A 14,973-nucleotide genomic window follows, 5' to 3' on the forward strand; every position below is an offset into this window, starting at 1 on the left:
GGAGGAGTGTCTAATGCTGGGACTGTTGAGGGATGCAGGCGAGGATCTAAGACTGGGGGCAGTTTGGGGCTGCTGGGGGTCTCAGACTGTGGGTGGTTTGGGGCTGCTGTGGGGGGGTCTAAGGCTGGGGGGGCAGTTTGGGACCTAGGGGGCATTAACACCTGGATGAGGGTGAGGTCTGTGGGGTGGGCGGCTGGGGGAACTAATATAGTAAGCCTTCGAGTTACCCAGGGGTTTTTCCTGCAAGGGGAGGGGAGCCAGGAACTACCAGGGCTGTTCAGTTTCCTGGCTTCCAGAGTGTCAGGAGCTGGAAACCAGGGGCAGTTAGACAGCTGCATGTCTGAGGAAAGGGAGTGAAAAGGCTCCAGCTGCGGAGCTGTGGGTCCCTCCCGACCCCTGTCTGGGTCTCTGCAGCTGGCTCTGCTTCAGCTGCAGGGCTGCAGGTCTCCCCACCCCTGGCCAGGGACCCTGCTCGTATAAGCATGGGAAGTTCACTCATGTAGTGAATAAAGGAAAGTACATATGTTCCTCATTTTAGCAAGTGCTCATTAGTAAAGTACTTGTTAAACAGGAGATGAGTGTACTGCTAAACAGACAATCAGGGGAACCTCTGCAGCCCTGCTTATTGTAAGGATCAGTAAGGAATTACACATAGACCGTGTCTACACTAGCCCCAAACTTCGAAATGGCCATGCAAATGGCCATTTCGAAGTTTACTAATGAAGCGCTGAAATGCAGTTCAGCGCTTCATTAGCATGCGGGCAACCGCGGTGCTTCGAAATTGACGCGGCTCGCCGCCACGTGGTTCGTCCCGACGGGGCGCCTGTTCGAAAGGACCCCACCTACTTCAAAGTCCCCTTATTCCCATCTTAAGGGGACTTCGAAATAGGCAGGGTCCTTTCAAAAAGGAGCCCCGTCGGGATGAGCCGCGTGGCGGCGAGCCGCGTCAATTTCGAACCTCTGCGGTCGCCTGCATGCTAATGAAGCGCTGAATATGCATTTCAGCGCTTCATTAGTAAACTTCGAAATGGCCATTTGCGTGGCCATTTCGAAGTTCGGGGCTAATGTAGCTGTAGCCATAGAGGCACTGCATCTGCCTGTGTAGAGATTTATGTTCCTAGCTACAACTTCAGCATTATTATAAAGAAAAAGACCCAGGTGTCTAGCCATTCTAGTAGCAGATTTTAGCTTACATTTTTAAGTATTCCCATATACCACAATAGACACAGAGAACTCCATAGACCTAATACTCCATGCTATTTCATCAGTTTTAAACCACTGAGCTTTATTAAAGTCAACAGATCTATACGCAAGTGAATCTGGTGTGATAAGGTGAACATCAGGCTCCTAGCTTACATATTCTTAATTAAACAGACTAAAGAGCTGTTTACTGAACTCGGAGGAATGTGAGGAAAACCAGCTATGAGGAATAATACAAGAGGTTGGCAAACTTAGGAAAGACAGAGCCTCCAGCCTGCAGTACCTACACTTTATGCAGTAAATATACCCTACGTTAGTGGTAGAGAGATACAGTAGAGGTATTTGACAGGAATATTTTCACATCATTCTGGAGGAAGGGTGCTGATAGCAGTGATAGCAGCCAAATCCATAATTCTCAGGCAATGGAAAGAGAGAGTGGCTGAAAATAAAGACAGATGTTTTCAAAATGGAGGCAAGATATAAAAAAACCTGTGAACAGTAATATAGTAAAGATGTTATGGAAATGGAAAACGTACAATCAAGAACAGACTGATATGGAGACTTTATTATCCTACCTGAAGCATTAAGTGAGCCGTGGGTCCAAATTACAAAAGTATAACTTCTGTTGTCTTCATTTGGACCCAGAGGCTAGTGCTACACTCACCCCTCGTTCTGGCAGTTTGATGCCAATGAGCAGTCTCAAAAATACAAAATGGCCACTCGTGTGCATATTCAAGCAGTGAAGAATTGGTTCTGCTGGCAAAAGTCACCTCTGTTGAATCCCCTTATGCCTGGAAAAAATATGGGATAAGGGGCTTCAACAAAGGAGATTTTTGTCAGCAGAATCATGTCTTCGCTGCTTGTTTTCTGCTGCGAATATGCAAATGAGCTGTTCAGATATGCCAATGAGTGCCTATTTCGCATTTTCAAGTGTGCTCATTTGCATTAAGCTGTTGGCAGTAGGGGTAAGTTTAATACTAGCCATAATGTTTCTTGAAAAACAAGCAAACAAAAACTTGTACATGTCTGAATTAATCATTTGAAGGTGATTTATTTGTGGTAAATCCAATATACTCAACATGCATAAATAATCTTTCATCAATGGCAGAATCGATATCGAAGAAGGGATTTCATTGGGATATACTGACTTATAAAAGGAAGTGAGAGTCAGTGTCAAATATAAGGATGGGGGACATGAACAAGTAAAGAAAGGGTGGAAAAGTTTTTTTCCCCCACACATATTTAACATCAGGAAAAAATTACCCAAGGTTTCATTATCTGCCTGTAAATGAATTACGTGGGTTTTTGGGATGAAGGTGGATTGTGAGGCATAATTGCTAGTCTGGTAGATAAAACCAGACTAGATTATTGTAAAGCACCGAAGCACATGCTTAATTTTAATGATGTGTGTCATTCCATCCCTGTTCAGCAATGTACTCTAGATTGAATGTCTTGGTGAGTAGGATTGGGATTTCTCATGACTCAAAGTTAATCATGATCTTAAGTGTTCTGCTGAATATAGGCCTTAATATTCCTCACAGAAGAATGAATATATTCCATTTGAAGTGGTCTTGTGAATGTTTTAATTTTGTTTTGTGAATATTCTATTTTTCTGTTCCAATTTCTCTGCAGTATTCACTAATTGTGTCTTAATCATGATCCCTCTCTTATGACATCCTTTGTTGCAGACCGTGGCTCACCTCGTGATTTAGTTATCAGAGACATAACTGACACTGCAATGGGACTGTCATGGACACCAGCTCCAGGAGCAGTTCGTCGTTATAGAATAGTGTGGAAATCGCTTTATGATGGTCAGACTGGGGAGAACACCGTTCCCGGAAATGTAGTAGATACTGTGCTGGAAAATTTACAGCCAGAGACTAAATATAAGATTTCAGTCTTTGCTACTTATGGCAGTGGAGATGGAGGTCCTCTAGAAGGGGAGGCTACAACTGAAGGTAAGTGCAGTACAGTATAGCTGCCCCATAAAACAGTTTGATTTCTGATCTCAGGATATTGTGATACTTATTGTCCCACAAACAAACTTTTGACACTCCAGTTAATGCAACTTACATTGGCAAAAGTGCAGACCTTATTTTTTAGTCATTTCCCTCATTAAAAAACCCCATCGAAACCCTTGCCCCTCTCAACTCAATGACGTACCCTCCCCCCACTTTTTCTGAGCAATGATTATTTATAATTTTAAGCCTTTTAGGTCTGATGGAACCAGATTTGTCTGGTTTTATTCACGTTAAATTGTACTCTGAAAGGGCTCCCACTGAAGTTAACAGAGCTACTTAGAGAGTATGCTACAATCCAGTGTGTATGTGACAGAATCTGGTGATATTTTCTGGGGCTTTCTGGGTTGGGGGATGTGGTTGTTGGGGCAGAAATGGAAGGAGCAAAATGGCCAGGGTAGAGTGGAAAGGCAGAGTTCATTCAGTGTGGATTAGTTAATTTTCCTGTCCTTTGTTTTAACTCCTCCCTGGTCATAAACCTCAAACCCTGGCACGTGTGAGTGGGTTTGAAGTTGAATACATACCTTAGTCACAGTTCTAGATTTTTCTGATGAGACAAACACTGTAGAGTATCAACCTCTGTAATGGTATAGCTATTTGAAAGTAAACAGAATGGAAAGACGAGATAACCCTTGTGGTCCCCTCTAAGTGTATGTTACTATGATTTTATGACCAGTTCTAAATGCTGAGCGAGGGTGTTTCAGCTTTCTGCGGCATACCTTACAGGAAGGCGAAAACCATCTCTGACTCTGGTGTACCAAAAAGGCCCTGCCTTACCAAAACTAGGGCTGCATGTCCAGCTGACAGCCAGCACCAGACATGCCTTCCATTTCCCTCCAGGTTTTTTGTTTGACAGTGTTTGCTACAAGGTAGGAACATGACTTATGAAGTGTGAGGGTTAAAGACTGGAGAGTGAAACTAAAGTGTTTTTTATAAGACATCCACACACTCCAGAACTGTTACTGCCTTAACATTGGTAGTTGGAAACTCACAGAGGATTGGGATGGTCAGATTGCTTGGACGTAACCACCTAGTAGTTTGGATGCCTCTCAGTATCTTATCAGAACTATGGGATAGGATATGGGTCATGGGATAGGAGGAAAGATCCTTTCATGGATCGGGAATTGGTTAAAAGACAGAAAACAAAGGGTTGGAATAAATGGTAAATTTTCACAATGGAGTGGGGTAACTAGTGGTGTTCCCCAGGGGTCAGTCCTGGGACCGATCCTGTTCAACTTGTTCATCAATGATCTAGAAAATGAGGTAAGCAGTGAGGTGGCAAAGTTTGCAGATGACACCAAGTTGTTCAGGACAGTCAAAACCAAAAGGGATTGTGAAGAACTACAAAAAGATCTCAGCAAACTGAGTGATTGGGCAGCAAAATGGCAAATGGAATTTAATGTGGGTAAGTGTAAGGTAATGCACATTGGAAAAAATAACCCAAATTACACGTACAACATGATGGGGTCAAATTTAGCTACGACAGATCAGGAATGGGATCTTGGAGTTATAGTGGATAGTTCTCTGAAGACATCCACGCAGTGTGCAGCGGCAGTTAGTAATGCAAATAGAATGTTAGGAATTATTAAAAAAGGGATAGATAATAAGACAAAAGACATCATACCTCCCCTATATAAAACTATGGTACGCCCACATCTTGAGTACTGTGTACAGATGTGGTCTCCTCACCTCAAAAAAGATATATTGGCATTAGAAAAGGTTCAGAAAAGGGCGACTAAGATGATTAGGGGTTTGGAACGGGTCCCATATGGGGAGAATCTAGAGAGACTGGGACTTTTCAGTCTGGAAAAGAGGCGATTGAGGGGCGATATGATAGAGGTATATAAAATCATGCATGGTGTGGAGAAAGTGAATATAGAAAAATTATTTACCTTTTCCCATAATACAAGAACTAGGGGACACCAAATGAAATTGATGGGTAGTAGGTTCAAAACTAATAAAAGGAAATTTTTCATCACACAGCGCACAGTCAACCTGTGGAACTCCTTGCCGGAGGAGGCTGTGAAGGCCAGGACTCTATTAGGGTTTAAAAAAGAGCTCGATAAATTTTTGCAGGTTAGGTCCATAAATGGCTATTAGCCAGGGATAAAGTATGCTGCCCTAGCCTTCAGTACAAGGGCAGGAGATGGATGGCAGGAGATAAATCACTTGATCATTGTCTTCTGTTCTCCTTCTCTGGGGCACCTGGCATTGGCCACTGTCGGCAGACAGGATACTGGGCTGGATGGACCTTTGGTCTGACCCAGTATGGCCATTCTTATGTTCTTATGTTTTTAACCTCTTTGGTCTGAAAAACGTGGTTCATCGGGAGTTTTGTCTGTATAAAAAAGTCCTCCTTTTCCCGAAAAAAACAAACAAGTCATATCTGCAGGATTTGATCCTTTAGCATTTGGAAGTGTTGAACTTATTTTTTAAACAAGTTACCAAAAGTGAGGGTTTACTACATGGACCTCCCTGTTATGATGGGTAGCTCTGTTACACGAGTTGCTCATTTGTTTTGCTCTAGAATGGAAAGCATGGTAGTCTAAGCATAGCTGGTGTGTAAATTTACAGCAGTGGGATCAGAAGTTGTCCATGATGGCCTCTTAGAACTGCAAATGAACTCCCATTTAACTATATGCTGTAATATGGAAGGACAAATCACAGATGATATCAGTAATACTGAACTACTCTGTAGATATATTTGTGCATATTTTTGTGTGAAGAAGTAAACGTATGCGTATTTTTACATTGAAAAGTGTCACCATACGCCAGGACCGTGAGGGTAGATGAGGAGACAGAGAATTCAATGAGAGTTACATGGCAGCCTGCACCTGGGAAGGTTGTGAGCTATCGTGTGGTTTACCGACCAGTGCGTGGAGGAAGGCAGGTGGTTGCCAAAGTACCAGCTACTTCCACAAGTACAGTGTTAAAAAGACTTCAGCCACTAACCACATACAACATCACTGTTATTCCAATGTATAAATCTGGTGAAGGAAAACACAGGCAAGGAGAAGGAACAACAGGTATGTATTATATATAATTCAATCTGACTAAATAGAAATTATCTTTTTATAAAGGGATTGATTGTAGGGGGATAAAAAAGCAATTGCACTATTAGGAGGTCCAAGTGATGGCTGATGTGTTGTCTGCCAAATCTTCAAGAACAGGAAATATCAAAAAATTGCTATAGGATGGACATTGATTTGGGACTGTGGAAAATTTTACCTGTGTCATGGTCTCATTGTTGTCTGGCCAAATTGTTGTCTCCACTATTTGAAGCTGGTTTATACCATTTTTGTTAGAGCAGCAGACCTGTTCTGGTGTCCAGTCCTCAGCGGTGAATGGAAAAAATGTGTTTCTAAACAGTTCTGTGACAGATTATTGTCCCTTAAACCAACCACTTCTCAGTGGTTTGTCAGGAATTACTAACTGTCTTTTATTCTCAGGTGTTCTTGAGGTATCCTTTTGGTATCTTATTCCTTGGAATTGTTCTCATGGGTTTTCTCCCTATGGCTGATGTAAATATAACAACAACTGTTAATTTACATTTAGATGGTTAAGACAAATAATAGTGTCTGGAGTAGCAGAGTCTATGACTATAATACCTTCTTAATATTTGCATAATGAATATTGTGGTGTTGTATGTTCCATGATCTGTTCTCGAGTCACACACTGGAGAATCTTTAATATTCCATTTGTGCAGTAAATATCTGCATCTGTCTGGTTTATGTTGATGTGGTTTAGAGACGCCCATGAGCTTTGTGGGAGATTGAAGCCAGGAATTTCCTGTACCAGGTCTTTCATAAGGTGTTTATTTGTGGTTTCTCACAAACTCTGTTCCGCCTTTCAACTTTTGTCAGGGTTGAAGTTGCATTGTTGAAAGTTAAATGTGTGGTTCAAAAGGGCTTACTCATGTGACTTCAACCTGTGGTAAGGGATGTTGTTAAGGCCCTGGTGGATGGGAAGATGTTGATTTGCCATGATCCCCTGGAATTCCCAAAGTGTTACAGCATCATGGCAAATGGATAGTGGGACGGGCAGTGTGCAAGAGCTCTGGCAGCCATGGTGTTGGGGTTGACCTGGGGATTCCAGTGACGCACTGGAACATCAACAGGTCACGTATGGTTACTTCCGGTTCATACCAGTGTACAGTGCTCTGCTATGGGGTTGCAAAAGGGCCACCATAGATGTCCATAACGCTGATGCTGATGCTCCATAGTTTGTGCTTGCTAGTTGCTGGACTAGGTTGACCGTTGTCTTTGTCTTGTCTGTTGCCTTCTGCAGATGATCATGGGAAATTCGTGTGAGATACAGTCTCACTTCAAGAAAGGTTGTTATGGGGTAATGTCCCACAGGATGGCTTCAGAGGTTCACTTTCAGGGTGCACGTAGCCTTCCCGTTGTCAAGATGGAATGCAGTGGCTTTTATGAGGGTTTGGCCTCAGGGATGATGGTGATTTGCAGTAATTGTGGTTTACAGTTATCTGTAGTAGCTAAAACAAGAGGGAAGGTGACTAGAGAGCTGCCCATGGAATTTTGGCCAGTGGTAGAAAAGTCTGTTGAAGAAACAATGTCTTCTCACAGAGCCCTTTAGAAACAGCACAGCCTTCATAAAACTTGATAATGGGGATTTGTTCCGAGTAGTGGAGAACTTCATCAATCTGTTCTGCCCTCACTCAGTGGCTGATACAAGTGTGTCTTTTTGCAAGCCAATGGTCTGGTGCTTTGCAGATAAATCAGATGGATTTGGATATAATTGTGCTCTTTCATGGATGTAAGGCAACACCTGAAAGAGACAAATGTTCCGCTATCTCTGCTTTGGCTGTGGCCAGTGTGGCTCATTGGGTCATTGTGACCACTTTGTTCCATGACATGCACTTTGTGCCACAACCCATCTCTTTTTTAGCTGATCATGTAACAGAGAGATAGCCATGCTAGTCTATATACTGTCAAAATAAAAAAAGCAGTCCAGTAGCACTTTAAACACTGACAAAATAATCTATTAGGTGATGAGCTTTCGTGGGACAGACCCACTTCTTTGGACCATAGCTGTACCAGAACGGATTCAATATTTAAGGCACAGAGAACCAAAAATAGTAATCAAGGTTGACAAATCAGAAAAATTATTATCAAGGTGAGCAAGTCAGAGAGCAGAGGGGCACAAGGAGCGGGGGAAGTCAAGAATTAGATAAAGCAAAGTATGTAAAAGAGGCCCAATAATGAGCTAGAAAATTGCCACCCTGGGTCAAACCACGTGTTAATGTGTCGAATTTGAATATAAAAGAGAGTTCAGCAGCCTCTTTTTCCAAATGGTTGTGAAAGTTCCTTTTCAGTAAAACACAGACTTCCAGATCATTAACAGAATGGCCCACTCCATTAAAGTGCTGGCTGACAGGTTTGTGAATCAGGAGTGTTTTTATGTTTGTTTTATACCCATTAATTCTTTGTCTAAGAGAGTTTGAAGTCTGTCCAATATACAAAGCATCTGGGCATTGTTGGCACATGATTTTTTTGGCTGATCAGGGAGGAAGAAATGTGTCCATTATTGTTGGAGGTTCTGAACATTTTGTTTAGGAAAGGTGGGTTGCTAGCTTTTATTAAGGAAGAGGTTTTAAGATTATCTCTTGATACTGACTGTCTGGCTAGTCAAATGTCTAGCTTGTAAGCCTTGGTTACGGGTGTTGGGAAAGTTGGGATGCATTAATTCTTAGATATGAAGCTGCCTGTGATTTCCAAGGCCTATGTTAATTGTGGTATAGACAAGGCTATGTAACAGAGAATGCACAAGCATTGCGTCGTTAGTGGATGTTCTCCTCCTAGTGACTGAATATCCATCTGATGTAGCTCTGAACTCAGGCTTCAGGAGGTCTTCCCTCTCTGTCTTTAGACATTTAATAGCTCTTCTGCTTCAAGAACTGCCACGTGAACTTCTGGACATCTCTGTTTTGTCCTCATTCTTCTTCCACATGTGTTTGAGGCTATTGGGAGAGTTAGGGAGGAAGCAAGCACTGTGGTGCTTTCAAGATATTGATGACACTCAGCCTGACATGGCCTAAGATCATGCTACAGGCAGCCTGTCTCAGTTTCTTCTCTTGGATTGTTCACTTTAAGATTTTTATTTGTCTAGAAATACCCCTGCTCGGGGATTGGACTTATTAATAAATTATAAATAAAACTGAATATCTCTGAACAAAATCCATTCATAAGTCCACACAGCCCAAGGTTTCTCCTCCTCCTTCTCACAGGCTAGTCTGCCAGGGAACTGCAGACTACTTTGATTACTGTTTTGGTTCTGTATGCCTTAAATATTGAGTCTGTTCTGGTATGGCTGTGGTCTGAAGAAGTGGATCTGTCCCACGAAAGCTCACCTAATAAATTATTTTGTTAGTCTTTAAAATGCTACTTGACTGCTTTTTTGTTTTGGGTTTGTTTAGTTTGGAGAAGAGCAAACTGAGCGGGGATAGGATAGCAATTTTCAAGTATATAAAAGGTTGCTACACAGAAAAGGAAGAAAAATTGTTCTCCTTAAACTCTGAAGCTAGGACAAAAAGCAATGGGCTTAAATTGCAGCAAGGGAGGTTTAATTTGGACACTCGGAAAAACTTCCTGACTGTCAAGGTAGTGAAGTTCTGCAATAAATTGCCCAGGGAAGTTGTGGGCCTCAACTTTGGAATTTGTTCCCCTCCTTGGTGTGAAGTAGCCTGAACCTTTTGACTTGCAAGACATGCTTCAAGGCTTATCTCTTTATCCCTAAGGAAGAAGAGGCTGGTGGTATTTGTGGGTGAGGGTGCTTGGGCTTGTTTGGATGTCTTGTTGGTAATTTTCTTATTGTCTGGTTCTGGGTTTGAGGAAACATCTGGCTTTGCATCTCCTGGCTTGAGTACTAGATATTATGTCAAAGCCAGTGTGAGCCTGGAATAAGTACTTTTAACATATTGTTTTATGTTGGAATATACACACATATAATTAATTACCAAGATCAGTTGTACTATTTAGTATTTATTATCATAATATTTATCAATATTTTTCATATAAACACGTGATCGAAATTGTTCTTTTTCCTCCTTTGATCTTTGCAGCCTCTCCATTTAAACCTCCCAGAAACCTGAAAACTTCTGATTCCACTATGTCAAGCTTCAGAGTAACTTGGGAGCCAGCCCCCGGGGAAGTGAAAGGTTACAAAATAACTTTCCATCCAACAGGAGAAGATAGACTTGGAGAGCTAATAGTTGGGCCATATGACCGTACAGTTGTATTGGAGGAGCTTAGGTATGGCAAATAATTACTTTTAATTTTGCATTAAAAGTTTAATTACTGGAAATAAAACAGTGCATGTTACGTACAGTTCTGCCATCTCTTCTTTACAGCAATATGTTTATTAAACAAATATATATTTTTCAGGAAGGTACACACTTTCCTTGAGTGTTAATGGTACTGTAGGGTAAGGCTACACAAGAGCCATGGTGAGACTTGTAGGGCAGTGCATTTCCAGGGCATTGTTATTCAACTGCTGAAAGACTTCTGCAAGCATGGAGTCCATTTTTTAATCTAAGACTTCCCTGTGCTCTCACTAGAGCATGTGAGAGAGCAAGAGGATGCTCATGGCATTAGGAGCAGAGACGATTGCATTGTCCAAAGTTGTTTCTAAAGAATTTTTTAGCTAACACTGTAGCAGTCCATTTCAGTTCTGGATAGAGCTCTGTGCTCATTATCAGAGAGGTAGCCGAGTTAGTCTGAGTTGCAATTCATTTGCAAATTTGACTCCATCAACCAAGGATTGAACAGAGACTGGGAGTGGTTGGCCCATTACAAAAGCAGTTTCTCCGCTTCTGATGTTCACACCTCCACATTAGCATCTGACAATGGGCTACGTCCCCCCTGACTGAACTCACTTGATTTCTCCTCTCTTGATGTTCACAACTCCACCATTAACTGCTGATTACTGGGCCATATCCACCCTGACTGAATAGAACTTGTCAGCTCTGGCACCCCCCTTGACTGAGACCTCCTCTTTATATCCTCCTCTGAAACTCACCCCCCATGCATCTGACAAAGCGGGTCTTTGCCCACAAAAGCTTATGATCCAAAATATGTTAGTCTATAAGCTGCCACAGGACTTCTTGTTATTTATGCTCATTATGGGGAAGAGTCACAGATTTAAAGCTGTAATTCTGAGCATGTCAGACTCCTACCTGAGTACCGGGAATTGCATATGAGCATCAGGAATTGTGTGCATGTAAGTTGGGCTTGCTTAGAAAGGCATCGTTACAAATTTGACCTCAAATGACTGAACTATGGTATATAGCAGCAGATCTGGAACCAGATTTTCATCTGGTACAAAGGTTGAGCATGGCTTCAGTGAAATAATTCCATGTTATACCAGTTGAAGCACAGGACTCATGGCTTCACATTTCTGCCCTGTCTCCTCTATGGAATAAAACTGAGTAGCTAACTTTAATATAACTATAAGATAACTTCTTTGCTTGGATGCTGCCTTAAGAAGAATGCTCCGTGAAATTTGGAGGTATGTAAGCAAACATAGAGATAGGATTTTAGAATATGTGCAGCTATCCCATATCACATAACAAAATAAGAGTCACTGTAGAAACTGTGATCATGCTTCATGTGCAAGCTCTCTCAAAAGCAATCCAAACCACTCTGTGAGGTCCAATTTATTTACTAGAGAAACATCAGCATTTAGCTGACCTAACTGATTTGAGCTAGCCGTGTGTTTGTATATATTTAATTTTTTTACAATTGCAGGGCTGGCACCACCTACAAGGTAAATGTTTTTGGAATGTTTGATGGAGGGGAGAGTGCACCTCTGGTTGGCCAAGAAATGACCACCCTTTCAGATGCTACTGTGATGCCATTTTTATCCAGAGGTAAACCTGGTCACATTGAGGCAAATGGAATATCTGTCTTTTGTTTTTTTTAATTTTTCAGAGAGTTTTCTCATTTCCTTGCTATTTTTGTCATCAAATGTTGCAAAACTTTTGACTAGCAAACATTTATTTCCAGGGTTTGATGAAATCTGTATTTTTAAGCATGCCCAAAATCACGATCATGGTTCTCCTCCACTTCTTTGGTTAAACAGCGGTGACATCTCAAGACCAGGTTCACTGTCTGTAGAAGCCATTCAGAACTATGATCACTGATACAGGGTCAAATGCTTGACTGAAAGAAGGCTGCCCTCCGTAAGTGGGTTGGCACAGAGGATAGAATGCACCTCTGCATAGGACCCAGTGTAAGGCCTATCCACCACTAGCATCCTTGAAATAGCTCATAAGTGGGCATAGACCTTTTGCTTGCTGTCTGCACAGCAATAAATTTCACTCCTGGGGAATAGTGCACAGGACTGAGGAACAGGACATGTAATGGCCAAGGCAGCTACTCCTTCTGTGTGGGGTTTTGGACCTGTGTAATTGGATTAACACATCTCACCCACTCTCCTCCAGCCATGTCCCTGTGGAATTGAGTTCCAGGTTGTGCAAGGAATGACAAACATGTTTGAGAGGGACCTCTGGTTCTCTGTACCCTCCTGTGCTTGTGTGAACCAGGACGTTTCTTCTGCATTTCAGGTCTAGCATATTCCACAGAGAGAGACAGAGGTTTTTGTTTTACTCCAGGGCTGTTTCTACACATGCCACTTTCCTCTGAAAGTGGCATGCTAATAAACAGCCCGATATATGCTAATGAGGTGTGGATGCAAATCTCCAGCATCTCATTAGCATAAGGTCATGTGATTTGGAGTCCAGAAGATGTTCTTCCGGACTCTAAAACAACGTGTGAAGCACGGCCCCTGGGGGGGTCTTCTGGAAGGAAGTCCTTCTTCTGGAGGACCCTTCTTCCGGTCAGCCATTCAGTCGAGAGAGGGTAGTCAGTCAGGGAAGATTGCTTTTTCCATGTGCTTTTATGTGTAGACACAATGTGTTGACAGAAGTTTTGCCGGGAAGTCCCTTCCGACAGTGACTTCTGCTAACAGAAGCTTCCTGTGTAGATGGGGCCAAAAGGAACTAGTAATCATGTAAAAAAAAAAAGTAATTGCACCCAGCATATTTATTATCTTTATAATACTGCAGCTACCATTCCTTCCCACAATTGTACATACTATAAACTAATCTATTTTAGTTACTAATGCATAGACTAAAGTTATGGTTACTGTGAAAAATGAAGTGTGTAGCTGGGAAAATAAATTCTGTATGCTGTGGTACCCCATGTATTTATTAAAATAACAAATGTTAATAAAGATACAGTGCCATTGATTGAATCTTCAGGTGTGGGATTATGGCAGTTGAAAGAAAAGTCAAAGTAGTTTAATTGGTTAAAGGTACATTAAGCTTCATTGGTAAACATATGCATGCAGAGTTTTGATCTAACAAGCTTTTATTTAACTCTACTCCACAAACCATTTGTATTGTTGTGATTAAAGATTAGATCTATATTTTCTATGCAGAAGAAGATCATGCTTTTAAATCCTCAGGTACATCGAGTAGTTTAGGAGTCTACAGTGTTGGATCAATTATGTGGAACATAGATGAAATCACAATGTCTTGCAGCTGTGATGAGTTTGGCTGATTTTTCAATGGGATTTCTTCCATGTAAAGACCAGAAGCTATGATGGCAAGAAGCCAGAAAATTTGCAGCTGGTAACTCGATCTCCAGGAAAAGAGAGAGAACAAACATTTTCCCCAAATGACTGATAATAAGATCATTTAAATACTTGTATCTTTCTGCTTTGTATAAGTGTTCTGTGATATTTAATATCCAGTATGATGAAACTGAAATTATTCATATTTTTATTTCATAGTTTGTAAACCAAAGGAATCTGAAATAACTTTCTTCCTTTCCAAAACATTACAGCTTTATATAAATGTTTGTTTTGTCATTTCTATATCTCTTAACTTGTGTATTTGTTTGTATATCTTCTTCTAAATTGTGTTTCCTCTTTCTTGTTTTACATGTGCAAACTTCTGCACCATCTGTATTAATTTATTTCTCTACAAGTTGTTTGATGTTGCTTACCTGAATATGTTAATGATATATGCTAATTATGAAAGTGTATAAATTGAAAACTAGACATTAGTTTAGCCCCTGGATTTATACTAAGATAATGCAAATCTGAGTAATTTGAAAATGCTCACCTAGTTTAATTTGTAAATTCAGCTTGTTGAAAATAGAGGTCTGTCCCACTGCCAGAAAAGTCACTAGCTTAAACTTTTATTCCCTCAGGAATCTGAAATCAACCTGTTTTCCATTATAAAGATCAAGATAGGTTAACTATCTTAGCAAGGAAAAAAGCATTTTCACTAATTTTGACATGTCAGAAGAGAGCCCTATCAGAGGAACGTGTGTGTGAAGACATTAATAAATGTCATACGACTCATACAACTGGAGTAGTTAATGGTCAGTGGATCAGTAGTTGGCCTTGACAAGCCACTGAGCATCAGCAGATAATACTAGAAGTACTTCAGTCAGTAAGTCAATCCATTGTATATCATGTAGTGTATAAGAGGGCCAAAAAGAAAGAAAGGAAGGAAAAAAGAAAGAACATGTGCTAGTTAATATGGATAACACATTTTTTTCTGATTGGTGTGGCAGGCTTGGAGTGTGTTACCAGAGCAGAAGCTGACATTGTGCTGCTGGTGGATGGCTCATGGAGTATTGGGAGACAAAATTTTAAAACAGTCAGGAACTTCATTGCTCGTATTGTTGAAGTCTTTGATATTGGTCCTGACAAAGTGCAGATTGGT

General features: G+C 41.2%; 1 protein-coding gene across 1 annotated transcript in view; it reads left to right on the forward strand.

Moving 5' to 3' along the window:
- Positions 1–14,973, forward strand: part of COL12A1 (collagen type XII alpha 1 chain) — a 131,534-nt gene that overhangs the window by 45,630 nt on the left and 70,931 nt on the right. Inside the window, 5 exon segments of the mRNA XM_074991007.1 lie at positions 2,889–3,158; positions 5,978–6,244; positions 10,300–10,489; positions 11,984–12,105; positions 14,822–14,971. Of these exon segments, the coding sequence (XP_074847108.1) occupies positions 2,889–3,158; positions 5,978–6,244; positions 10,300–10,489; positions 11,984–12,105; positions 14,822–14,971 (999 nt within the window).

This window comes from Carettochelys insculpta, chromosome 3, assembly GCF_033958435.1.
Source record: "Carettochelys insculpta isolate YL-2023 chromosome 3, ASM3395843v1, whole genome shotgun sequence".
Taxonomy (NCBI): domain Eukaryota; kingdom Metazoa; phylum Chordata; order Testudines; family Carettochelyidae; genus Carettochelys; species Carettochelys insculpta.